At 45.4% G+C, this 20878-nt stretch overlaps 2 protein-coding genes across 2 annotated transcripts in view; one reads left to right on the forward strand and one right to left on the reverse strand.

Moving 5' to 3' along the window:
- The window catches only part of Cap-D3 (Chromosome associated protein D3), a 64157-nt gene extending 58845 nt beyond the window's left edge, over positions 1 to 5312 (forward strand). Inside the window, exon 14 of the mRNA XM_068356086.1 lies at positions 2937 to 5312. Coding sequence (XP_068212187.1) covers positions 2937 to 4112 — 1176 coding nt within the window. The 3' untranslated portion in view covers positions 4113 to 5312. The remainder of the gene's footprint in view (positions 1 to 2936) is intronic.
- Positions 5313 to 6702: 1390 nt separating this feature from the next.
- The window catches only part of wcd (U3 small nucleolar RNA-associated protein 18 homolog wicked), an 81647-nt gene continuing 67471 nt past the window's right edge, over positions 6703 to 20878 (reverse strand). The window contains exons 10-11 of the mRNA XM_068356087.1: positions 15217 to 15512; positions 6703 to 6923 (exon numbers count right to left, since the gene is read on the reverse strand). Of these exons, the coding sequence (XP_068212188.1) occupies positions 6759 to 6923; positions 15217 to 15512 (461 nt within the window). The 3' untranslated portion in view covers positions 6703 to 6758. The remainder of the gene's footprint in view (positions 6924 to 15216; positions 15513 to 20878) is intronic.

Here is a 20878-nt window from a genome sequence, read left to right on the forward strand (position 1 = left end):
GTGAAGGACAAACCTTGGTTCAATGATGATTGTACACGTGCTTATTTGGAGAAGCAGGAGGCCTATCATCTTTGGAAGGGTAACAGATCAGATTTGAGCTGGAACAACTATACTCAGCTTCGAGCTTTTGCTCAGAGTTTATGCCCCAACTGAAAAGGAGTACAATTTAACCATAAAAGAAACCCTTTCTGGTACAACTCGGGAACATAAATGGTGGTCTACCCTTAAATCTGCACTCTTTGGTGTAGATGCAACAGTTCCTCCTTTACTTAAACCAGATGGCTCAGTCACTCACTGTCCAAAGGAAAAGGCAACCCTTTTGGCTGATGTTTTGACAGTAAATAGAGTAATGAAAAACTTTAACTTCCTCATTCCTGTTTTCCTGAGGCTAAACTAACTAGTGTAGCTATTCGATCTCGTGAGATTAAAGCTCTGTTGATAGACTTTGATGCTTATGGAGGTGTAGACCCAAATGGTATTTTTCCTTTGCTTTTCATAAGGACCGCAGATTTCTTAGCTCCAAAGTTATCTGTTATTTTGCGCAAGTTAGCAAGAAGAGGAGCTTTTAGCGCTTGTTGGAGAATTGGCAATGTTACTTCTCTATGTAAATGTGTTTGTGGTAGCTTAAGTCCCACTGATTACCACCCAATTTCCATAACTCCCATATTATCTAAAGTTTTTGAACGTCTTCTGGCAAAACGTCTTCTGGCAAAACGTCTTAATAGGTTTGCTGAAGGTAATCATCTATTCCCTAGTTTGCAATTTGTTTTTGTAAAGGCTTTGGAGCATGTGATGCCCTTCTTACAATCTCCAATGCTGTACAGAAATCCTTTGGTTGTGGTAAGGAAGTTCATATGATTGGCCTTGATTTTAGTGCTGCCTTTGACCGTGTTAATCATGAGGCCCTTGTTTAATTAATGCATGGTGCAAATTATGGGGTATGAAGTTGAATGCTAACAAAACTCAAAGTATGATTGTAAGTAGGTCAAGGACGGTGGCTCCTCAACATCCGGATCTCGGTATTGATAATGTTTCTTTAAATTTGTATGACTCTTTTAAGATTTGAGGTGTGATTCTTGACAGCAAATTTACTTTTGAGAAACACATTAGGTCTGTGTCTTCTTCAATTGCACAAAAAATTGGCTTAGAAAGTTTTACAAGATTTTCGGTGATCAATCTATTCTGAAGAAGTGTTTTAATTCTTTCATTCTACCTTGTTTTGAGTATTGTTCTCCTGTCTGGTGTTCAGCTGCTGATTCTCATCTTAATTTGTTGGACAGAAACTTACGGTCTATTAAATTTCTTATTCCTGATCTAGATATTAATCTCTGGCACCGTCGTTCAATTAGTTCATTATGCATGTTGCATAAGATTTTTCATAACTCTGACCATCCTTTACATTCAGGTCTCCCTGGACAAAGCTATCCTGTTCGTAATATTAGGCAGGCAGTTAATTCTAATAGCCAGGCATTCTCCATCATGAGGCTCAATACTACACAGTATTCTAGAAGTTTTATTCCAGCTGTTACCAAGTTGTGGTATGATCTTCCTAATCGGGTAGTTGAATCAGTAGAACTTCAAAAGTTCAAAGTTGGAGCAAATGTTTTTATGTTGACCTGCCTGACATGAGTCTTTTTATAGTTTATATATGACATATCTGTTTTTGACGTTGTTAATAATTAATATAGGACATATCTGTTTTGACGTTATTACTGTTTTTAGAATGATTTATTGTAATTTATTCTCATCATTTATTTATTTCCTTATTTCCTCACTGGGCTATTTTTCCCTATTGGAGCCCTTGGGCTTATAGCATCTTGCTTTTCCAACTAGGGTTGTAGCTTGGCTAGTAATAATAATAATAATGAGGTGGTTTGGTCATGTTGAGAGAATGGAAAATGGCTGTCTGCTAAAGAAGGTGATGAATGCAAGAGTTTATGGGAGTACAAGAGGAAGGCCAAGGTTTGGGTGGATGGATGGAGTGAAGAAAGCTCTGGGTGATAGGAGGATAGATGTGAGAGAGGCAAGAGAGCGTGCTAGAAATAGGAATAAATGGCGAGCGATTGTGACGCAGTTCCGGTAGGCCCTGCTGCTTCTCCCGGTCGCCTTGGATGACCGCGGAGGTAGCAGCAGTAAGGGATTCAGCTTATAAAGCTTCATCTATGGTGGATAACGGGGGAGGGTGGGCTCTGGCACCGTAGCAGAACCAGCCAAACTCGGTTGAGTCCCTTGTCAGGCTGGGAGGAGCTTAGAGAGGAAAGGTCCCCTTTTATTCATTTTCATTTTTTTGATGCTGGCTACCCCCCAAAAATTGGGGGAAGTGCCTTGGTATATAGATAGATAGGTTAATGATGATACACCATAATAAAGAAAAGCAATAGTGTTTTACATTAATATTTCCTGTCTTCCCTTATGGGAAATGGGGTGGTGTTGTCACTGCTCTTTATGCAATACAAAAAGTCATCAACTTACATGCTTATGGTCCAAGTTGTTTGTAAGTCTAATTTTGCCGTAGGTTAGGCTTCACCTAACTCACGTGCCTACGATTTTCAGTCCCGTTCCATATTGCCAATATAGTCTTGCTTACTGCATTAAATTATATACCATAATTAAGTTTAATTATGAGTATTTCATTATAATATTTTTATAAAATCTGAGATTTATTATTTCAGTTGGAGTTTTATTTGTTTCTCTGAATGTTTTTAAGTGAAGTGCATGTAAGTTGAGGATCTGTGCTTGATATTCTACGCAGTGTCCCTTTGATATCCAGCCGCACTAACTTTTTGTCTTTCAACCGTACTCTATTTTCAATATTTGCTTCATTTCTTTCCTTTGGCTAATGAATACCCTTCTCATACCCAACACCAAATCAAATTCATTCAATCCCTATGGCAACATTTTTAATCATTAGTGCTAAATTGTTTGCTCTCTTTCAGATCAAAGAAATACTAGCAGGGGACAAACAGCTCGCGCAAGAGATTGAATTCGACTTGAGGCGATTCGATCAAGAGGAAAAAGAGAGAGAGGAGGAAGAAATGAGGAGAAAATTGGCAGAAAAAGAAGCTGCAGCTACCACCGAGGTGTCAAACAAGAATGAGGACAATGCTGACGAAGAGAGGGCAGATGTTATTGAGAGACCAGTGAGTTTGGGCACGTCGCCGTCCCTCAAGAAAAACACAGCTGGGATGACGCCCAAGACCCCAGTTGCTGTACAGCATAAAATGCACAAGATGGCAATCTTGAATTCAAGGGCAATAGTAAATAGAAGGAGAAGCTCCATTGCACCAGTGCCGTTTAATCAAGATAGCGATTCCAACTTGAAATCTATGGAAGCCGAAGCCAGGCGTTCCCAAGATGCTGTGGGAGCAGCCCAGATCTCGAAAGAGAATGGCGAAAGAGGAACGCCTCAAAAAGGGAAGGCCTCTGAAAATGATAAACCTGATGCTGATGAGGAGGTGAATGAAGAATCTGTTCAGGAAGAGAACTTGGAAAATTCTACTTCCGAGAAGAACGACACTCACGTTGATCCAAGGCCGATCGGAGGCAATTCTCCTATTAGAAATACTGAGGGAACACCAAAAGCAAAAGCACTGAAAAAAACCAGGGATGAATTATTAAGAGCCATTAGTACACCTACAGGTAGACCTGGTGTGATCAACAATATTACCTTTATAGATGAATCTCAAGATCTTAGTGCAATAACTTGCAACTCTTCAGTTATTTCTCAGCCTTCAGCCACAGAGCAGCCTAAATTAGTTTTGCATTTGCAGAGTCCTGAAGCTTTTGCAAAGGAATCTGAATTCAGTCGATTACGTCGGACGAGCAGAGAAAGCGATCGGAGATCTGAACCTACGAAAGGGAAGGCTGCCAAGTCAATTCTTAAAACAAACCCCAACATTTTCGAATCTCAGGCCAGTATTGCAACAGAGACCGATGACGACGACGATTCAAAAATTGCCCCGGAAAACCAAAATGGCCAGAAGAACGGAGAAGAAGCAGCAGAAGAGGCTGCAAGCAAAGGCAAAAGAACGAGGCATATGGCGTCACCTAGCTCTCATTCTAAAGAAGGGTGGAGGTCAAGAAAGGTGAAAAAGCATCAACGGAAAGTTTAGGCAAGAGATGAATGGAAAATATTTTTTTACTATTGATAAATAAAATGTATGGTAGCATTAAGTAAAATATATTTTGCTGTACTGTATCTTTTGTAAGCTATTTTAAGGAAAAATTTAGTAAACACACTTCATTTTCTGTACAGTAATATTCCTAAGTAGCAAATCTCAAGTTTGTAACAAAAATATTATTTCTATGTACTGTACAGTATTTAGTTATAGGTAATTTATAAAGTGCATTTACATATGGTAGGCAGCCACCATTTTCTCAAGTTGAAATGCTTGTGGCTATAACTCAACGTTCATGTATGCACCATAAGTTGTTTACTAAGATCATATGCTCTGTTATTTTCATGTCAAGGCTCTTTTACATATTTTTTTGGCTAAAAGTTTACTGGAATTAGTTCTTATGAAATAAGAATTATTTTCAAAACTTTGTTACTTCAATAAGCTACAGGTTTTATTTTTTATATTAACTCAAAACTTTGTTACTCAAAGTAAAGGATTTAATTTTTCGTTTCACTTGCCCATCTGCGTTTTCATCAGATGTGCTTCTGATAATTGGTGCTTGATATAATACTTCTCTCCATACTCGCATAGGGTAAGTGAAATAAAAAATTGGACATAGGATGCAAAATATGCAAAGTACATACATACATATACCAAGGCACTTCCCCCAATTTTTGGGGGTAGCCGACATCAACAAATGAAACAAAACAAAAAAGGGGACCTCTACTCTCTACGTTCCTCCCAGCCTAACAAGGGACTCAACCGAGTTCAGCTGGTACTGCTAGGATGCCACAGCCCACCCTCCCACATTATCCACCAAAGTACTGCAGCATTTATTTCGATAAGGTTGTATCTAGCAGTACCAGCCGAACTCGGTTGAGTCCCTTGTCAGGCTGGGAGGAACGTAGAGAGGAGAGGTCCCCTTTTCTGTTTCATTTGTTTGATGTCGGCTACCCCCCAAAATTGGGGGAAGTGCCTTGGTATATGTATGTACAGTTGTATCATGGGAAAATTTATTTGCTGATATTTATTGAGATCTATATTGGGTCTTAATATGATTTTTTGGTAATGTTGATATTTTATAATTCTACATGTGTTAATGAACACATTTAGCAGTTCGATAACCTCAAGCTAGCTATTCGATAAAAGTTGAGGTAATGGATAAACTCAAAGTTTAGCTATTTGATAAACTCAAGTTACCAAGTTAGACTTTCATATGATTCAAGTTTCAGATAATAGTAATGACATTCCTGAAACTAAACCTATTATTGTCAGAATCAACCTTTTTAAGTTTATATAATTTGTGAATATTACACAAGCTTTAGGGCAATAGATAATGTAATAAATATTTAAACTGAAAATACAGTAGATTCTGACAATATTATCTAAGGATTGGTGTCTAGAACATCAGTCACCATTTTTATATTTATGAAAAAGGTATTATTTGTACATTTAAGTGTATTACTGGCCAAAAATATAGTTTCTTGTTAACCAAGTGTTGTACTAAAGGTATCTGAAGATTGAAAACTATTTAGTAGTTATCGTTAGATGAAAGCCGCCGCTTTTTCCATTTGAAAACGGTATCATGACTGCCTTGCTACAGAAGCATCACATTGTAGCCAGTGTAGAAGCTATGTTATAAGATGTAAGATAAAAGGTAAATACATTGTGTTGATTGAAGCCACAAAAAGGTAGAAAATTGAATGTTATGAAGGCTATTGTTAGGGGTCGAACTATAGTGATATGGATTGTTGTATTATGAAAGAATAGAAGTGACAAATGAGGAGAATTAAGATTAGTTTTGGAGCAGGAAAAGAAGTATTACAGAGGGATAGATAAAAGTCTGTACATATCAGTGGTTAAGCAAAGTCCCCCACATGGATGCACTAGAAAGAGCATTCTTATTGTTAGGTATGGTTGCAACAGAAAGTTATTAAGTTGTACAAATATTTCTTTAGATTAATTTTTTTCTTTTTATTTAGTATTTACAAGTGCCACTGATTCAGCTGCTTGATTAGGAAGTTCATTCCACAATCTGGTCAGAGCTGGAATAAAACTTATAGAATACTGTGTAGTGCTGAGCCTTATGATGTGCAGTTTATTGTAAACCCATGTACTGATGTAACTATGTTATCAATTGTATGGAACACTAGATGATTTTATATTATCGTGTATTTTTGCAAATCTTGTAAAACGTAAAAATTAGAATTTTCAATGCATGAGGTTATTAACAGTAAATATTGATTTTTCTCTATCTAATACACCTGCTTACTTCAAATGCCCTCATGTTACATGTGTTAACCATATTTTTTTGTTTTTTTATTATTGCTGAACCTACCAAAGAAAATAATTGTTTGTGGAAATGTTATAGGCCTAATATTTTTGCATGTCTTCCATGATAGACAAACATCATGTTTTAATAGATTCATTTGTAGGTTTTGTTTTAAAATATTTGATGCAAGTAAACTGGCATTCCATATTTGTATTGTGAAAATAACCTGTTTTTTGAAAAGTTATTTAGTATAGGTTGTAAGAAATTAAGTTTATTTTTTATAATTTGTTTAAAGATTTCAAATGGATAAAATAACTTCTTATAAAAATTTATTGTTAATTAAGAAATACATCAATGTATATATATAACTAATAACTTGGAAAATGTATTAATCTGAATAGAGACGCAGCTCCTCTATTATTTCCGAGTGCCAAATAACCGCTGTTTGGCGAAAAATTCACCGACACTATGTTCTTCATTTCTTTTCTGAGATTAGGGAAGTTCTCAAAGACTGTCATTGATGGGAAGTGAACCTGAAAAATAAAAAATTATATTACATCATAATAGAGTTGTATGTTATAAGTTGTAATAAATTATCTTTTCTTCCAATCCTGTTCAATTTTTAACCATAGGAGTTCATAAGTGAAAAAATATTATAATCACGCAAGCTGCTGGCTATGCAACAGATAATCTGAAAAAAACTAGTGTTAAATTGGTTTCTCTAAAATTAATAACAAATATCACAAATTTTAAGTAATTTGTATTTTTCTTAACAGTACTTACCTCGAACTACTTTCTTAGGAGTATCTGGGATCTTCCCATCCGACCAGAGTTTTGTGTAGTTTACCCTAAACCCATTTTCTATGAGGGGTAACCTCAGGCGGAGTGATACGTGCCCTGAGGCTAACCCCGGGTCAGAGAGCGTGCTTGCTCAGGTCTCGACCTCCAGGAAGTTCTTGGTAGCTAAGGTCTCTAAGAATACCAGGGGACACTCGGGGAAGGCAGGGTGGGCCATTACCCGAAAGTAGTTCGAGGTAAGTACTGTTAGGAAAAATACAAATTACTTAAAATTTGTGATTTGTTCCAACACGAAGTACTTACCTCGAACTACTTTCTTGGGAGACTTATACTTTAGGAGGTGGTCATAGCCCTAAACAGTTCTTGAGACCGTACTGAGGAATATACAGAGACCTAGAAAGGAGGCTAGGTCGTGTTGACCCCATAGAAAATCGAGCGAGAGGAAACTACGCAAAAACCCATCTTTGTGTCTAAGAAACTCACCTGTGCAAGAAATCCTAGGGGACATGTCTTCCCCCCGTTGAGGTACTTGTCTCCGGCTCAGGGCCCTCTCAGAGCCCACTTGAAGCGGAAAAAGGGGAAGGAAGTACAAGGTGGTTTAAGGAACGACCCTGTATCTCTTGTGCTTGTTACCCGCGGTTATCACTGAGGTTATACCTTTAAACCGTTTGGAGCGCGGAAACGACGGTACCTATCGAGAACCCGTCCACGGATTTTCTTGAACAGTTTCAAATAGTGTGTAGTGAAGTAGACTGGTTTGCCCAGGTGCCTGCCCTCAGGATCTGGCCCACTGCCATATTCTAATAAAAAACCAATGTAGTACTAAGGCCCCTAAATCATGGGGCCTGGGCTTTCCCCGCAGGGGGATTCCTGCCTTACTGTAGGCCCTGATGATGACCTGCCGCAGCCAGAAGGAGATGGTGTTTTTCGAGACTGGCTTCTTCACGAGGCCTATGGAAACAAAAAGGCTTTTGATCTCGGGCCGGAGTCTGGCTGTCCTCTCCAAGTATTTCCTCAACGCCCTGACGGGGCACAGGCGCAAAAATCCTTCGAGTCGTCCGACCGGGAGATTGCCGGAATTGAGAACCCTTCAAACCTGGGGTCCCACACGGCAGGATTCTGGGTCTTCGCTACGAAGGAAGGGACAAACTTGAACATGACTTCCCGCCAACCTTTCGAGTGAGCCACTTCGTAGGACAGACCATGGATCTCGCCCACCCGTTTAGCTGAAGCTAAGGCCAGCAAAAAAACCATCTTGAGAGTGAGATCCCTGTCCACGATGTCTTTCAGAGGCTCGAACAGGGGTTCGGATAACATTTTCAGGACCCTTGCCACGTCCCATTGTGGCACCTTCACAGCTTGCGGGGGGCATGATTGTTCGAAACTTTTAATGAGCATTGAGATATGCCTGGAGTTACCCAGGTCTATGCCCTTCAGGAGAAAAACTTGGCCCAGAGCAGCCCGGACTCCCTTGATGGCCGGGATGGACATGTTGACCACGTCCCTGAGGTAAACTAGGAAGTCCTCTATCTGCGGGATGGAGGCCTTCAGGGGCCTGATGTCCCTAGCGGTGCATCATTTGGTAAAAGTGGCCCACCTAGCCTGGTAGACCGCTGCTGATGACCGTCTCAGATAGCCCAACATCCTCGTTGCTGTACTCGACGAATAGCCTTCCCTCCTCAGGAGGCGCTCGATAACCTCCACCCGTGAAGGCGAAGGGACCGAGGATTCTCGTGGAATCTTTGGAAGTGTAGTTGCCGGAGAAGGTCTGGCCTGTCCGGAAGGGGCCAGGCCGGCTGTTGTGCTAGATCCCTTAGGTCCACGAACCGTTCTCTCTCCGGCCACCAGGGCGCTACCAAAGTCATCCACAGGTTGTCTGTCCTTCTTACTCTGTTGAGGACCTGCCTGAGCATCCCGCAGGGGGGAAAAGCATACACGTCGAGATTGTCCCAAGGATGTTGGAAGGCGTCCTCGAACGCCGCTTCTGGGTCTGGCACAGGAGAACAGAACACGGGGAGCCGTGCGTTCAACCTCGTTGCGAAGAGGTCCATCACCGGCGAACCCCATTTTTGAATGACGGTTCTGGTTACTCCCGGTTACAGAAACCATTCGAACGCTACCACTTGCCCCATCCTGCTGAGGCCATCCGCGAGGACGTTCCATTTCCCCGGAATGAACCTTGCTGAGATTCTGATCTGCTCCACTTCGGCCCACTCCAGAAGTTTTAACGTGAGGACGCACAGCTCCTTCAACCTTAGGACGCCCTGTTTCTTTATGTAAGCTACCACCGTGGCGGTGTCGTACATCAGAGCCACAGCGTTTCCCCGGAGTAGGTGGACGAACTCCTGGCACGCCCTTCGTACTGCCCTCATCTCTAGCATGTTTATGTGCTGGGTCTTCTCTTGGGCCGTCCAGCTCCCTCTTGCTGACTTCCCTAGGAGATGGGTCCGTGAACAGGAGCATCTCCGGGGGGTCGGCTGCAAAGGGCATCCCCTTGAGGGTGTTCGTCCTGCAGCCCCACCATTCTAGGACCCGTTTCGTCTTCGGGAACACCGGGACCACCCTGTGGGGGGAGTCCGTCTGGTTCCAGCTCTCTTTCATGTTCCACTGGACCTCCCTGAGCTTCAGCCTACCCTGGGGGACCAGTTTTTCCAACGACACAAGGTGGCCTACCAGTCTCTGCCAGTCCTTCGCCCTCCTGGGCTGGCCCGTCAGGAAGGAGCGGAGGACCTGGTCTAAGTTGTCCAGCCTTTCCGAGGAGGGGAAGGCTCTCACCAACCGGGAATCCAGGACCATTCCGAGGTAGGTCATCCTGGTGGAGGGTATCACTTGGGACTTCATTAGGTTGATCGTGAGCCCCAGAACGTTGCAGAACCGCAGCAGCTTCACGCCTTGCTCCTTCAGTACTTCCTCTGAAGCTGAAAGTAACAACCAGTCATCTAGGTACCGAATCAGGCGAATGCCTTTTTGTGTGCCCAGACAGACCATCGTGAAAACCTGGGGGGCTGTGGACAGCCCGAAGCAGAGGGTCTTGAACTACAACGTTTGGGTACCCCATTTTACCCGAGGGTACTTCCTACTGGATGGATGAACTGGAATTTGGAAGTAGGCGTCCTTGAGACCTACTGACATCATGAAGTCCCCTTCACTCAAAGACGTCAAGACCGACTTCAGTGTGTCCATTTTGAAGTCGGTCTTGCAAACAAACTTGTTGAGGGCTGAGAGGTCTATGACCGGTCTCCACCCTCCTGTCGCTTTCTCCACCAGGAACAGCCTGCTGTAGAACCCTGGACCTGGGTCCTGGACAGGTTCCATTGCCCCTTTTGCCAACATTGCTGAGACCTCTCCCTGCAGAGCTGTCTTTTTCAAGGGGTCCTTGAGGGCTAGCCACTCCGCCTGCTGGTCTGGCATCAGAGGTAGGGGGTCCGCTAGGAAGGGCAACCTGTACCCTTCCTTCAGTACTGTCACGGTCCACGGGTCCGCCCCGTGGTCTTCCCATGCTTGCCAAGAATGTTTGAGGCATCCCCCCACCTGAGGCTTCGGCAGGAGTAGGGGGCCTCCATCCCTATCTTTTCCTTGAGGTGCGGCCTGAACGTCCCCTTCTGGACGCTGAGAACGATGGTCTATAGTAGTTTTGGGCCGAGGCTGCTCCCCTATGGGAGGGCTGAGATGACTGGGACCAGGCCGTAGAAGAATTGTCTCTCCTGGGGTAGCTAGGAGAGGCCCGAGGAGGAAGAGGCATGTCGGCGGTGGTCCTTCTGTACGCCGGCCTTCTGACCGGGTGGGGTCTGGGCTCGTTTGGGTCCTTCATCTTCCTAACCCTCTCAATTGACTCCTCCGCTGCCTTCAGGGGAAAGATAGCGTCGTCCCACAGGGTCAGGCTTCTCAGAGACCTGGCCTCTGTCCGGAAGCCGCCTAGTGATTTTACTCAGGAACGTGTCCCTCCTCCGCAGAACCCAGTTGGCGGCCATAGCTAGCGACTGGTAAGAAAGGAACTTCAGGGCCTTACCTCCCGAACTGATAAGTTCCTTGAGTAAGGCCTGAGTTTCTGGTACCGTGAGATCGTATGAGGACTGGACGCCCACCAGGGTGGAGGCCCATCAGTCCAGCCACGAGGAGACGTTGACCAAGTCCTTCGAGATCTCCTCCATCATGATCGCCTCCGAAGGAGAGAAGCAGATCGGAGCTGTCGACGCCCTCTCTTCTGAGGCTCCCTGCCCCAACACGGCGATTGCCGGCTCCAGTGCACAGGCGCCTGCTCGCTGTCCCTCCGGGAGGTAAAACTTACTCTGGGACTTCAGGCCCTGGAGTAGTTTGGAAGCACTCTGATTCTTGGGAGCCTCGGCGTGGTTGGCCACGATCTTGTCCACATGGGCTCTACCCAACTTCATGTCCCTCGCTAAAGGAAGAGTCAAGGAGGGCCGCTGCTGGACCGCGGCGTCCACTAGTCTATTGAGACTGGAGCGCCATGATTCTTCGGAGGAGGGCTCCGGCTCGTCCAGTCTGTGGTGGCTCCTGATGAGGCCTATTACCCTCCGATAGGCCGATACCTCCGCTGCCGAACCCTCTCCGTGGTCGTCGAGTTCTGCGACGGGGGTACTCCGACGGAGGCCCTCGCACGTGGGGGAGTCCTGGACCAACCCTCTTGCGGGGGTTCTCGCTGAAGGATGGGCATCGCCGTCAGGACGGGGGACTCCGTCCTAGGTCTATCACCCCTTCCGGAGGTCCGCGTATCTGCGGGCCTGCCCGTCGAGGGGAGCCGTAGGTCACGCTCGTGACGAGCTAGGTGAGCTTTTGAGATCAGGACTCGGCTGCCAGAACGAAGGGGCGACTCTCTCCGCTGGGCGGATGGAGCCGGAACCTTCGCGGACTTACGCCTGTCGACTAGAAACTGCAAGGATGAATCCCTCCGTCGGTTGCCACTGCTGCTGGATGAGTACCTATCTGGGGAGCGCGTCCTCGGGCGCCAACATGAAGGGCCCGGCGCCGCAGCTAACTCCAGCAGCCTGTCGCGGTGAATCATCACCCACTCACCGTCCGGGGGAGACACTTTTCCTCCACTTCCTCCTGGGGGATCCTGGACGCCGACTCTCGTGGCGCGATCTAGGGCGAGAGCGCGAAAGCTTTCTGCGGGACTTCTCCCGCCGTCTCCTGAGATTCCTCAGCGCCTCATCCTCCGAGGAGCAGGAAAGCTCCTCCACTGAGGAGACCGAACACTTGTAGGCCCTCTTTGATGATCTCGCCTCTCACGCTGGTGTAGGAGGGTTCCTTCGACTCTCCGTGGACGGCGATGCCTGTAGAAAAACCTCCGGGAACGTGGCCGACGGCGCTGGGGTGGAGCGTGGAGGCTCTTCCGTGGGGGACCAGGTCCCGAAGCCTTCCTCCATCCTCAGCGGTGACCTGAAAGGCATCTTGGGGGGAACCCACGCAATGGGGTCCGACGGCGGGGAAAGCTCCTTCTCGGCGTTGCCCTCGGCTGCAGAAGTGCCTGAAAAACAAGCCCAAGAGGCTGGAGAAGAATTAGGGACATTTTTCCCCCACATGAGGTCATCAGAGGAGACGTGACCTGCTTGCACCAGGACTCCGTCTCCCGTACACACTCCGGCCCCTCCCTCAGGCCCCTCACTCGCCTGAAACGACGCCACAACCTCACTATCCTGAAGCTCAGACTCTTGGGGAAGGGTCGCGGCCCTCTTCCCCGCAACGGACTTACCTCGTCCCCTACTCTGGGTAGGGGAGGGTGGAAGGGAAGCTCGGTCCGACGAGACGCCCAGCGAAGCAAGGGAGGAAGGAACGCTCGGCTTCTTAGGCGACTTCTTCGCCGCCTTCTTCTTCTTGGTGCTATACTGCACCCACTGCACTTCATTCCAGGACTTGCACTCCGGACACGTGGCGGAAGGGGAACAAACACTGCCCCTGCACGAGGAACACAAGGAGTGCGGGTCAACTTCGAGTTTCGAGAGGAACGCTCCACATGATTTACCGGCCATAGGCCCAGAACAACGGCGGGGATGCTCCATGAGGCAGGAGAAAGCACCATGAGACACAAGAACGCACAGGGAAAGCACAAAGGGACCACGTGGGTACCGCGTGAGACACAAAGGGGTCGGGGACACATAAAGTCACACTGGGATTAGGAGAGCGGCGAGATGATATCGCGACGCGACCAGAGAACTTACTGGAGGTCGAGACCTGAGCAAGCATGCTCTCTGACCCGGGGTTAACCTCAGGGCGCGTATCACTCCGCCTGAGGTTACCCCTCATAGAAAATGGGTTTAGTTTAAACTACACAAAACTCTGGTCGGATGGGAAGGAGATCCCAGATACTCCTAAGAAAGTAGTTCGAGGTAAGTACTTCGTGTTGGAACAACTATTGTTTCAACATAAGCCTATTTGCAATTCTCCACAAACCTAAGACATTACACTAGATGATGATCATGAAGCTAAGGTAATTTGGCGTACATCTATATGCATTCCTTTTGATACCTGGAAGTTGAAAATCTCTCTTCACCTCCCACCTGGTTAGCAACTCCCAAAGATTCCAAATTTTGAGCCTTCAGGACTGTATCTTGACTTTCTGCTAAGCTTGCATGTCCCTACTTTTCTTCAGTTTCTTTTCAGCAATGACTTTACTGATTAAAATCTCCCTCCATTCTCATCAACCTTCTAATGTGTATTATTTTAATGGCTTCCATTTCAGTCTTTCTTGCGGGGACACTACTACAACCACTTGGCTACTATTGCGTGAGGTACCTGTTGTTTCTGCCTCAAGCCACACTTTACTTGGAGACTTTATTTTTCGGTTCTTGGGATCCTGCATCTGAATGTTCAGTTTGTAATTCTTCCCTACTATTGTGATGCCTTCCTGTGATCTGCTATCAGCTAACTGCCCTCTTCCTTACTTCAAACTTATTAATTCCACTGTATAGCAGGGGTAGATGCTCAAGTCAGCTTTCTCCATCTGCTTCTATTCCTTGCATCATCCTCCAGTCCCTCCCACCCCATACCCCTCTCACCACATCCATCCACCTGATTTGCTAATGCCCCACACTCTTCTCTCATTAGTGACATGTTCTAACGTCTCTTGATTAGTTCCACCCCCCACCCCCCTTATACATGACCTTAGTCTCTCGGGCAAGCTTCCCTAACCTTATCCTTTACATTCCATATACACATATTCTTATATCTTGACTCTCCCCCCTTTCCCATAGTGATATTCCAGCAATCAAACTCATCTCAGTTCTTTCCAATTTTTTCCTCCTAAGTGATTCTGCTCTATATAATAGTACGGAACTGATAACTCTTATAGATATTTATTTTTAGTGGCATTCTCTTTTCCAAAACAACTCTTATTCTTTCCATATTTGCCATGCTTCTTTCACACTGTCTCACTGCTTTCTCAGTACCTCCCTTTTCTGCTATCCTTGAGGCCAAGTACCATAGTTAAACTCCCTTTTACGCTTTCTTAGTGTACCATCTTCCACTTGAATGATTACTTCTTCATGTCCTTTTCTGCTACTAACCATTAGCTCCATCTTTCCAATGTTCACCTTCAATCCTTTCTAGTAATTCTTTAGTGTCTGCTATTATGACTAAAGCATCAGCAAATGTCCATTTCTACAATTCTTTGATGTTCCTTAATTCTGATCAAAAGTGTCTATAAGGACTAGGAAAAGGAATGGACTCGGAGGGACACTCCAAGGTCTCTTTAGCAATGCCTATTGTGCAACACATGTACTTATGGTACTACTGTATTATTATTATCATTACTTGCTAAGCTACAACCCTAGTTGGAAAAGCAGGATGCTATGAGCCCAGGGGCGCCAACAAGGAAAATAGCCCAGGAAAGGAAACAAGGAAAAATAAAATATTTCAAAATCAGTAACATCAAAATAAATATTTCCTACATAAACTATAAAATCTTTATCAAAACAAGAGGAAAAGAAATTAGATAGAATAGTGTGCCCGAGTATACCCTTATGCAAGAAAAGGGGAAAAACTCATCCAAAGTTTAATAAGTTCACTTACCAACTTCACTGCATTAGGCTTTCTGTCAGACGCCATGGCTAACACTTCCGAGGTAGAGTTGAAACGCAAATCGGTTACGCGAGTGGTCAAGTTGGTCAAGACTTTCACTGGAGCAGGTTCAATGGTCGATAGCATAGAAGAGTCGTAGATATTGACAATGCCGGAGCGTGATCCACATGCCAAGTACTGGTTGTTGGGGGACAGGGCGATTGCATCACCAGTAATGCATCCCTCATCGACGAACTTGTGAATGCAAACCCTCGAAGTCATATCCCATACACACACTTCTCCAGTTACTGAAAGATAAAAAAGTACTTCAAGTTTTCTAAATATGATAGGAAACTTTGCAAGAGTGACGTATGCAGATGGGAAATTCTAAAGTCCAACACTATTATTATCATAATGACTAGCTAAGCTACAACCCTAGTTGGAAAAGGACGATGATATAACTCCAAGGGCTGCAACAGGTAAAAATAGCCCAGTGAGGAAGGTAAATGAATAAACTACAAGGGAAGTAATGAACAATTAAAATACAATACCTTAAGAATAGTATCAATAAAATAGATCTTTCATATGTAAACTATAAAAACCTATAAAAGGAGAGAAATAAGATAGAAGTGTACCCTCAAGCAAAACAAAATGTATCGATAATTCCTACAACTCTTCCAGCACAGTACTTTTAAATAAAGTTGGACACATTTAACCCTTTTACCCCCAAAGGACGTACTGGTACGTTTCACAAAACCCATACCCTTACCCCCATGGATGTACCGGTACGTCCTTGCAAAAAAATGCTATAAATTTTTTTTTTCTTATTTTTGATAATTTTTTGAGAAAATTCAGGCATTTTCCAAGAGAATGAGACCAATCTTACCTCTCTATGACAAAAATTAAGGCTGTTAGAGCAATTTTAAAAAAATATTTTAATTATAAAATAAATTTTTGAATATACTTACTCGGTGAATATATAATAGCTGCTGCTCCAGCGGCTCGACAGAAAAACACACAAAAACTCGCGAGCGATCGCTATGAAGGTTGCGGGTGTGCCCACCAGCGCCAACTATCGGCCAGATACCGCATATGCATGTAAACAAGCCTCAATTCTTCTCGTCCCGCTGCGTCTCTATTGGGGAGGAAGGGAGGGCCTTTAATTTATATATTCACCGGGTAAGTATATTCAAAAATTTATTTTATAATTAAAATATCATTTTTAAATATTTAACTTAGCCGGTGAATATATAATAGCTGATTCACACCCAAGGTGGTGGGTAGAGACCAGAGTTAATCAAGTTTACAGCGTATATGCTTAGAGTTTTTGACAGTTATAATATAACAAAACCCAAATATATAGGTACCTGGTAAGGAAGTTGACTTAGACGATTACTCTGCCTTGTAAGTCTGTCTTCCTCACGAAGCCCAGCGATCCTCTTAGGATGCTGAAAGACTCCCAGGAGCTGAAGTATCAAGGGCTGCAACCCATACAACAGGACCTCATCAAAACCCTAATCTGGGCGCTCTCAAGAAATGACTTTGACCACCCGCCAAATCAACCAGGATGCGAAAGGCTTCTTAGCCTTCCATACAACCCAAAAAACAATATTAAAAACATTTCAAGAGACAGATTAAAAAGGATATTGGAATTAGGGTAATGTAGTGGTAGAACCCTCACCCACTAATGCACTCGCTGCAACGAATGGACCCAGTGTGTAGCAGTCCTCGTAAAGAGTCTGGACATCTTTTAAGTAAAATGACGCGAACACTGACTTGCTTCTCCAAAAAGTCGCGTCCATAATACTTTGCAGAGATCTATTTTGCTTGAAGGCCACGGAGGTTGCTATAGCTCTTACTTCGTGCGTCTTAACCTTAAGCAAACATCGGTCTTTCTCATTCAAATGAGAATGAGCTTCTCGTATTAAAAATCTGATAAAATATGACAAAGCATTCTTTGACATAGGCAATGATGGTTTCTTAACTGAGCACCATAATGCCTCAGATCTACCTCGTAAGGACTTAGTACGAGCTAAATAGAACTTAAGAGCTCTAACAGGACATAACACTCTTTCCAGTTCGTTGCCTACGATCTCTGATAAGCAAGGAATATCAAAAGATTTAGGCCAAGGACGAGAAGGCAGTTCATTTTTGGCCAGGAAACCAAGTTGAAGCGAACAAGTGGCTTTTTCTGTAGAAAAGCCGATGTTCTTACTGAAGGCATGAAGTTCACTGACCCTTTTAGCCGAAGCCAAGCACACTAGGAAAAGTGTCTTGAGGGTGAGATCCTTCAGGGAGGCTGAATGTAACGGCTCAAACCTGTCTGACATGAGGAACCTTAGGACCACGTCTAAGTTCCATCCAGGAGTAGCCAAACGACGTTCCTTAGAGGTCTCGAAAGACTTAAGGAGATCTTGGAGATATTTATTGTTGGAAAGATCTAAGCCTCTATGCCGAAAGACCGAAGCCAACATGCTCCTGTAGCCCTTAATCGTGGGAGCTGAGAGGGAGCGAACATTTCTCAGATGTAAAAGAAAATCTGCGATTTGGGCTACAGAGGTACTGGACGAGGACACAGATGCTGACTTGCACCAGTCTCGAAAGACTTCCCACTTCGACTGGTATACTCTAATGGTAGAAGCTCTCCTCGCTCTTGCAATCGCACTGGCTGCCTCCTTCGAAAAGCCTCGAGCTCTTGAGAGTCTTTCGATAGTCTGAAGGCAGTCAGACGAAGAGCGGGGAGGCTTTGATGGACATTCTTTACATGGGGCTGACCTAATAGATCTACCCTTAGAGGAAGACTTCTTGGAAAGTCTACCAGCCATCGAAGTACCTCGGTGAACCACTCTCTCGCGGGCCAGAGGGGAGCAACCAACGTCAACCTTGTCCCTTCGTGAGAGGCGAACTTCTGCAGTACCTTGTTGACAATCTTGAATGGTGGGAATGCATATAAGTCCAGATGAGAACAATCTAGGAGAAATGCGTCTATGTGTATTGCTGCTGGGTCTGGGACTGGAGAGCAATAGATTGGAAGCCTCTTGGTCATCGAGGTGGCAAAGAGGTCTATGGTGGGTTGACCCCAAGTGGCCCAAACACTCTTGCACACGTCCTTGTGGAGGGTCCATTCCGTGGGAATTACCTGACCCCTCCGACTGAGACAGTCTGCCAAGACGTTCAAGTCGCCCTGGATAAACCTCGTTAACAGGGAGATGTCTCGATCTCTTGATCAAATGAGCAGGTCCCTTGCGATCTCGTACAGCGTGAGGGAGTGTGTGCCTCCTTGCTTGGAGATGTACGCCAAAGCTGTGGTATTGTCGGAGTTGACCTCTACCACTTTGTTTCGAAGGAGACTTTCGAATTTCATCAAGGCCAAGTGGACTGCCAAAAGCTCCTTGCCGTTGATGTGCATGCTCCTCTGACTTGAGGTCCACAGACCTGAGCATTCCCGACCGTCCAGGGTCGCACCCCAACCCAAATCCGACGCGTCTGAGAATAATACGTGGTTTGGGTTCTGAACTGCTAGGGAAAGTCCCTCTCTCAGACTGATATTGTTGTTCCACCATTTCAGGCATGCCTTTACTGGTTCGGAGACCGGGATTGAGACCGTCTCTAACGTCTTGTCCTTGTTCCAGTGAAAGGCTAGATGGAACTGGAGAGGCCGAAGGTGTAGTCTTCCTAGCGAGACAAACTGCTCCAGGGATGATAGAGTTCCTACTAGACTCATCCAATTCCTGACTGAGCACCGTTCTCTCTTCAACATTAGTTGGACTTTGAGCAGGGCTTGATCTATTCGGGTGGCAGACGGAAAAGCCCGAAAAACTGGACTGCGAATCTCCATCCCTAAATAAGTATAGTTTGGGATGGAATCAGCTGGGACTTTTCTAGGTTGACCAAAAGTCCCAATTCCTTGGTCAGATCCAACGTCCAATGAAGATCCTGCAGACAGCGATGACTGGACGAAGCCCTGAGAAGCCAGTCGTCCAAGTACAGGGAGGCTCGGATTCCCGATAAATGGAGGAATTTTGCTACATTCCTCATGAGCCTCGTAAACACGAGAGGAGCAGGACTTAGGCCAAAGCACAGGGCCCGAAACTGGTATACCACATTCCTGAAAACAAACCTCAGAAACGGTTGGGAATCTGGGTGTATAGGAATGTGGAAGTACGCATCTCGTAGGTCGAGAGAGACCATCCAGTCTCCCTTTCTGACCGCTGCTAAGACTGACTTCGTGGTCTCCATAGTGAACTTTGTTTTCGTAACAAAAACGTTGAGCGCACTGACGTCTAGCACCGGTCTCCAACCTCCTGTCTTCTTTGGGACTAGGAAGAGACGGTTGTAAAACCCCGGTGATTGAAGGTCCGAGACTTTCACCACCGCTCCCTTCTCTAGCAACAGACACTTCTAGGTTTAGGGCTTGTCTCTTTGACTCCTCTCGGTACCTGGGAGAGAGGTCGATGGGAGTTGTCACTAGAGGAGGTTTGCGTACAAACGGAATTTTGTACCCCTCTCTGAGCAACCGAACAGACTGTTGGTCTGCGCCCCTCTTCTCCCAGGCCTGCCAGAAGCTCTTCAATCTGGCTCCTACCACTGTCTGAGGCTGTGGGCAGTCAGACTCTGCCACGTGAGGACTTGGCTCCTCTCTTCTTTCCTCTCTTTCCCTCGGCACGAGTACTTCCCCTGCTGGGAGCTCTGCCACGAAAGGGCGGGATAAATCTGGATGCCGGAGTCTCGATCCTGGGTCTTACAGCAAAGGATGTAGAAGGAGTCCCTTTGCGAGCAGAGGACGCCATCAAGTCATGGGTGTCCTTCTGCACAAGCGAAGAAGCTATGTCCTTAACCAATTTTTGCGGAAACAAAGACGTTGATAAGGGAGCAAAGAGCAGTTCTGATCTCTGACAGGGAGTAACTCCTGCCGAAAGAAAAGAGCAAAAGGACTCTTGCTTCTTTAAGACTCCCGACGTAAAAGAGGAGGCGAGCTCATTGGAACCATCGCGGATGGCTTTATCCATACATGACATTATAAGTAAGGAAACATCTCTATCAGCCGACGAGATTTTCCTACTTAAAGCTCCTAATGACCAGTCAAGGAAGTTGAAAACTTCAAAGGCCCTGTATACGCCTTTCAGCAGATGGTCAAGGTCCGAGGAGGACCAACTAATCTTCGAGCGTCTCATGGCTAGGCGGCGGGGAGAGTCTACGAGGCTTGAGAAGTCACCCTGGGCAGAGGCAGGGACTCCCAAGCCGAGAACTTCTCCCGTGGCATACCAGACGCTCGATCTAGACGAGAGCTTTGACGGAGGGAAAGCAAAGGCCGTCTTCCCCAAACTCCTTCTGGTATCCAACCAGTCGCTTAAAAGTCGTAAAGCTCTCTTGGAAGAGCGAGAAAGCACTAGCTTAGTAAAGGCTGGCATGTTAGCAGGTAAGCCTAGAGCAAACTCAGACGGTGGCGAACGAGGAGCAACGGTAACAAAGTGATCGGGAAAAAGCTCCTTGAAAATTAACATGACTTTCTTAAAGTCCATTGAAGGAGGAACCGTTCTAGGTTCGTCTACATCCGAAGGATGATCATCATGATGAGGGTCAGCAACGTCCTCATCTGAAGGATCTTCATCCGACAACTGCTGAGTAACAAGCAAAGGGGTTGGCAATGCTTGACACGCAGAGTCCACACGCA

The sequence above is a fragment of the Palaemon carinicauda genome, chromosome 32 (assembly GCF_036898095.1).
Source record: "Palaemon carinicauda isolate YSFRI2023 chromosome 32, ASM3689809v2, whole genome shotgun sequence".
Classification (NCBI taxonomy): domain Eukaryota; kingdom Metazoa; phylum Arthropoda; class Malacostraca; order Decapoda; family Palaemonidae; genus Palaemon; species Palaemon carinicauda.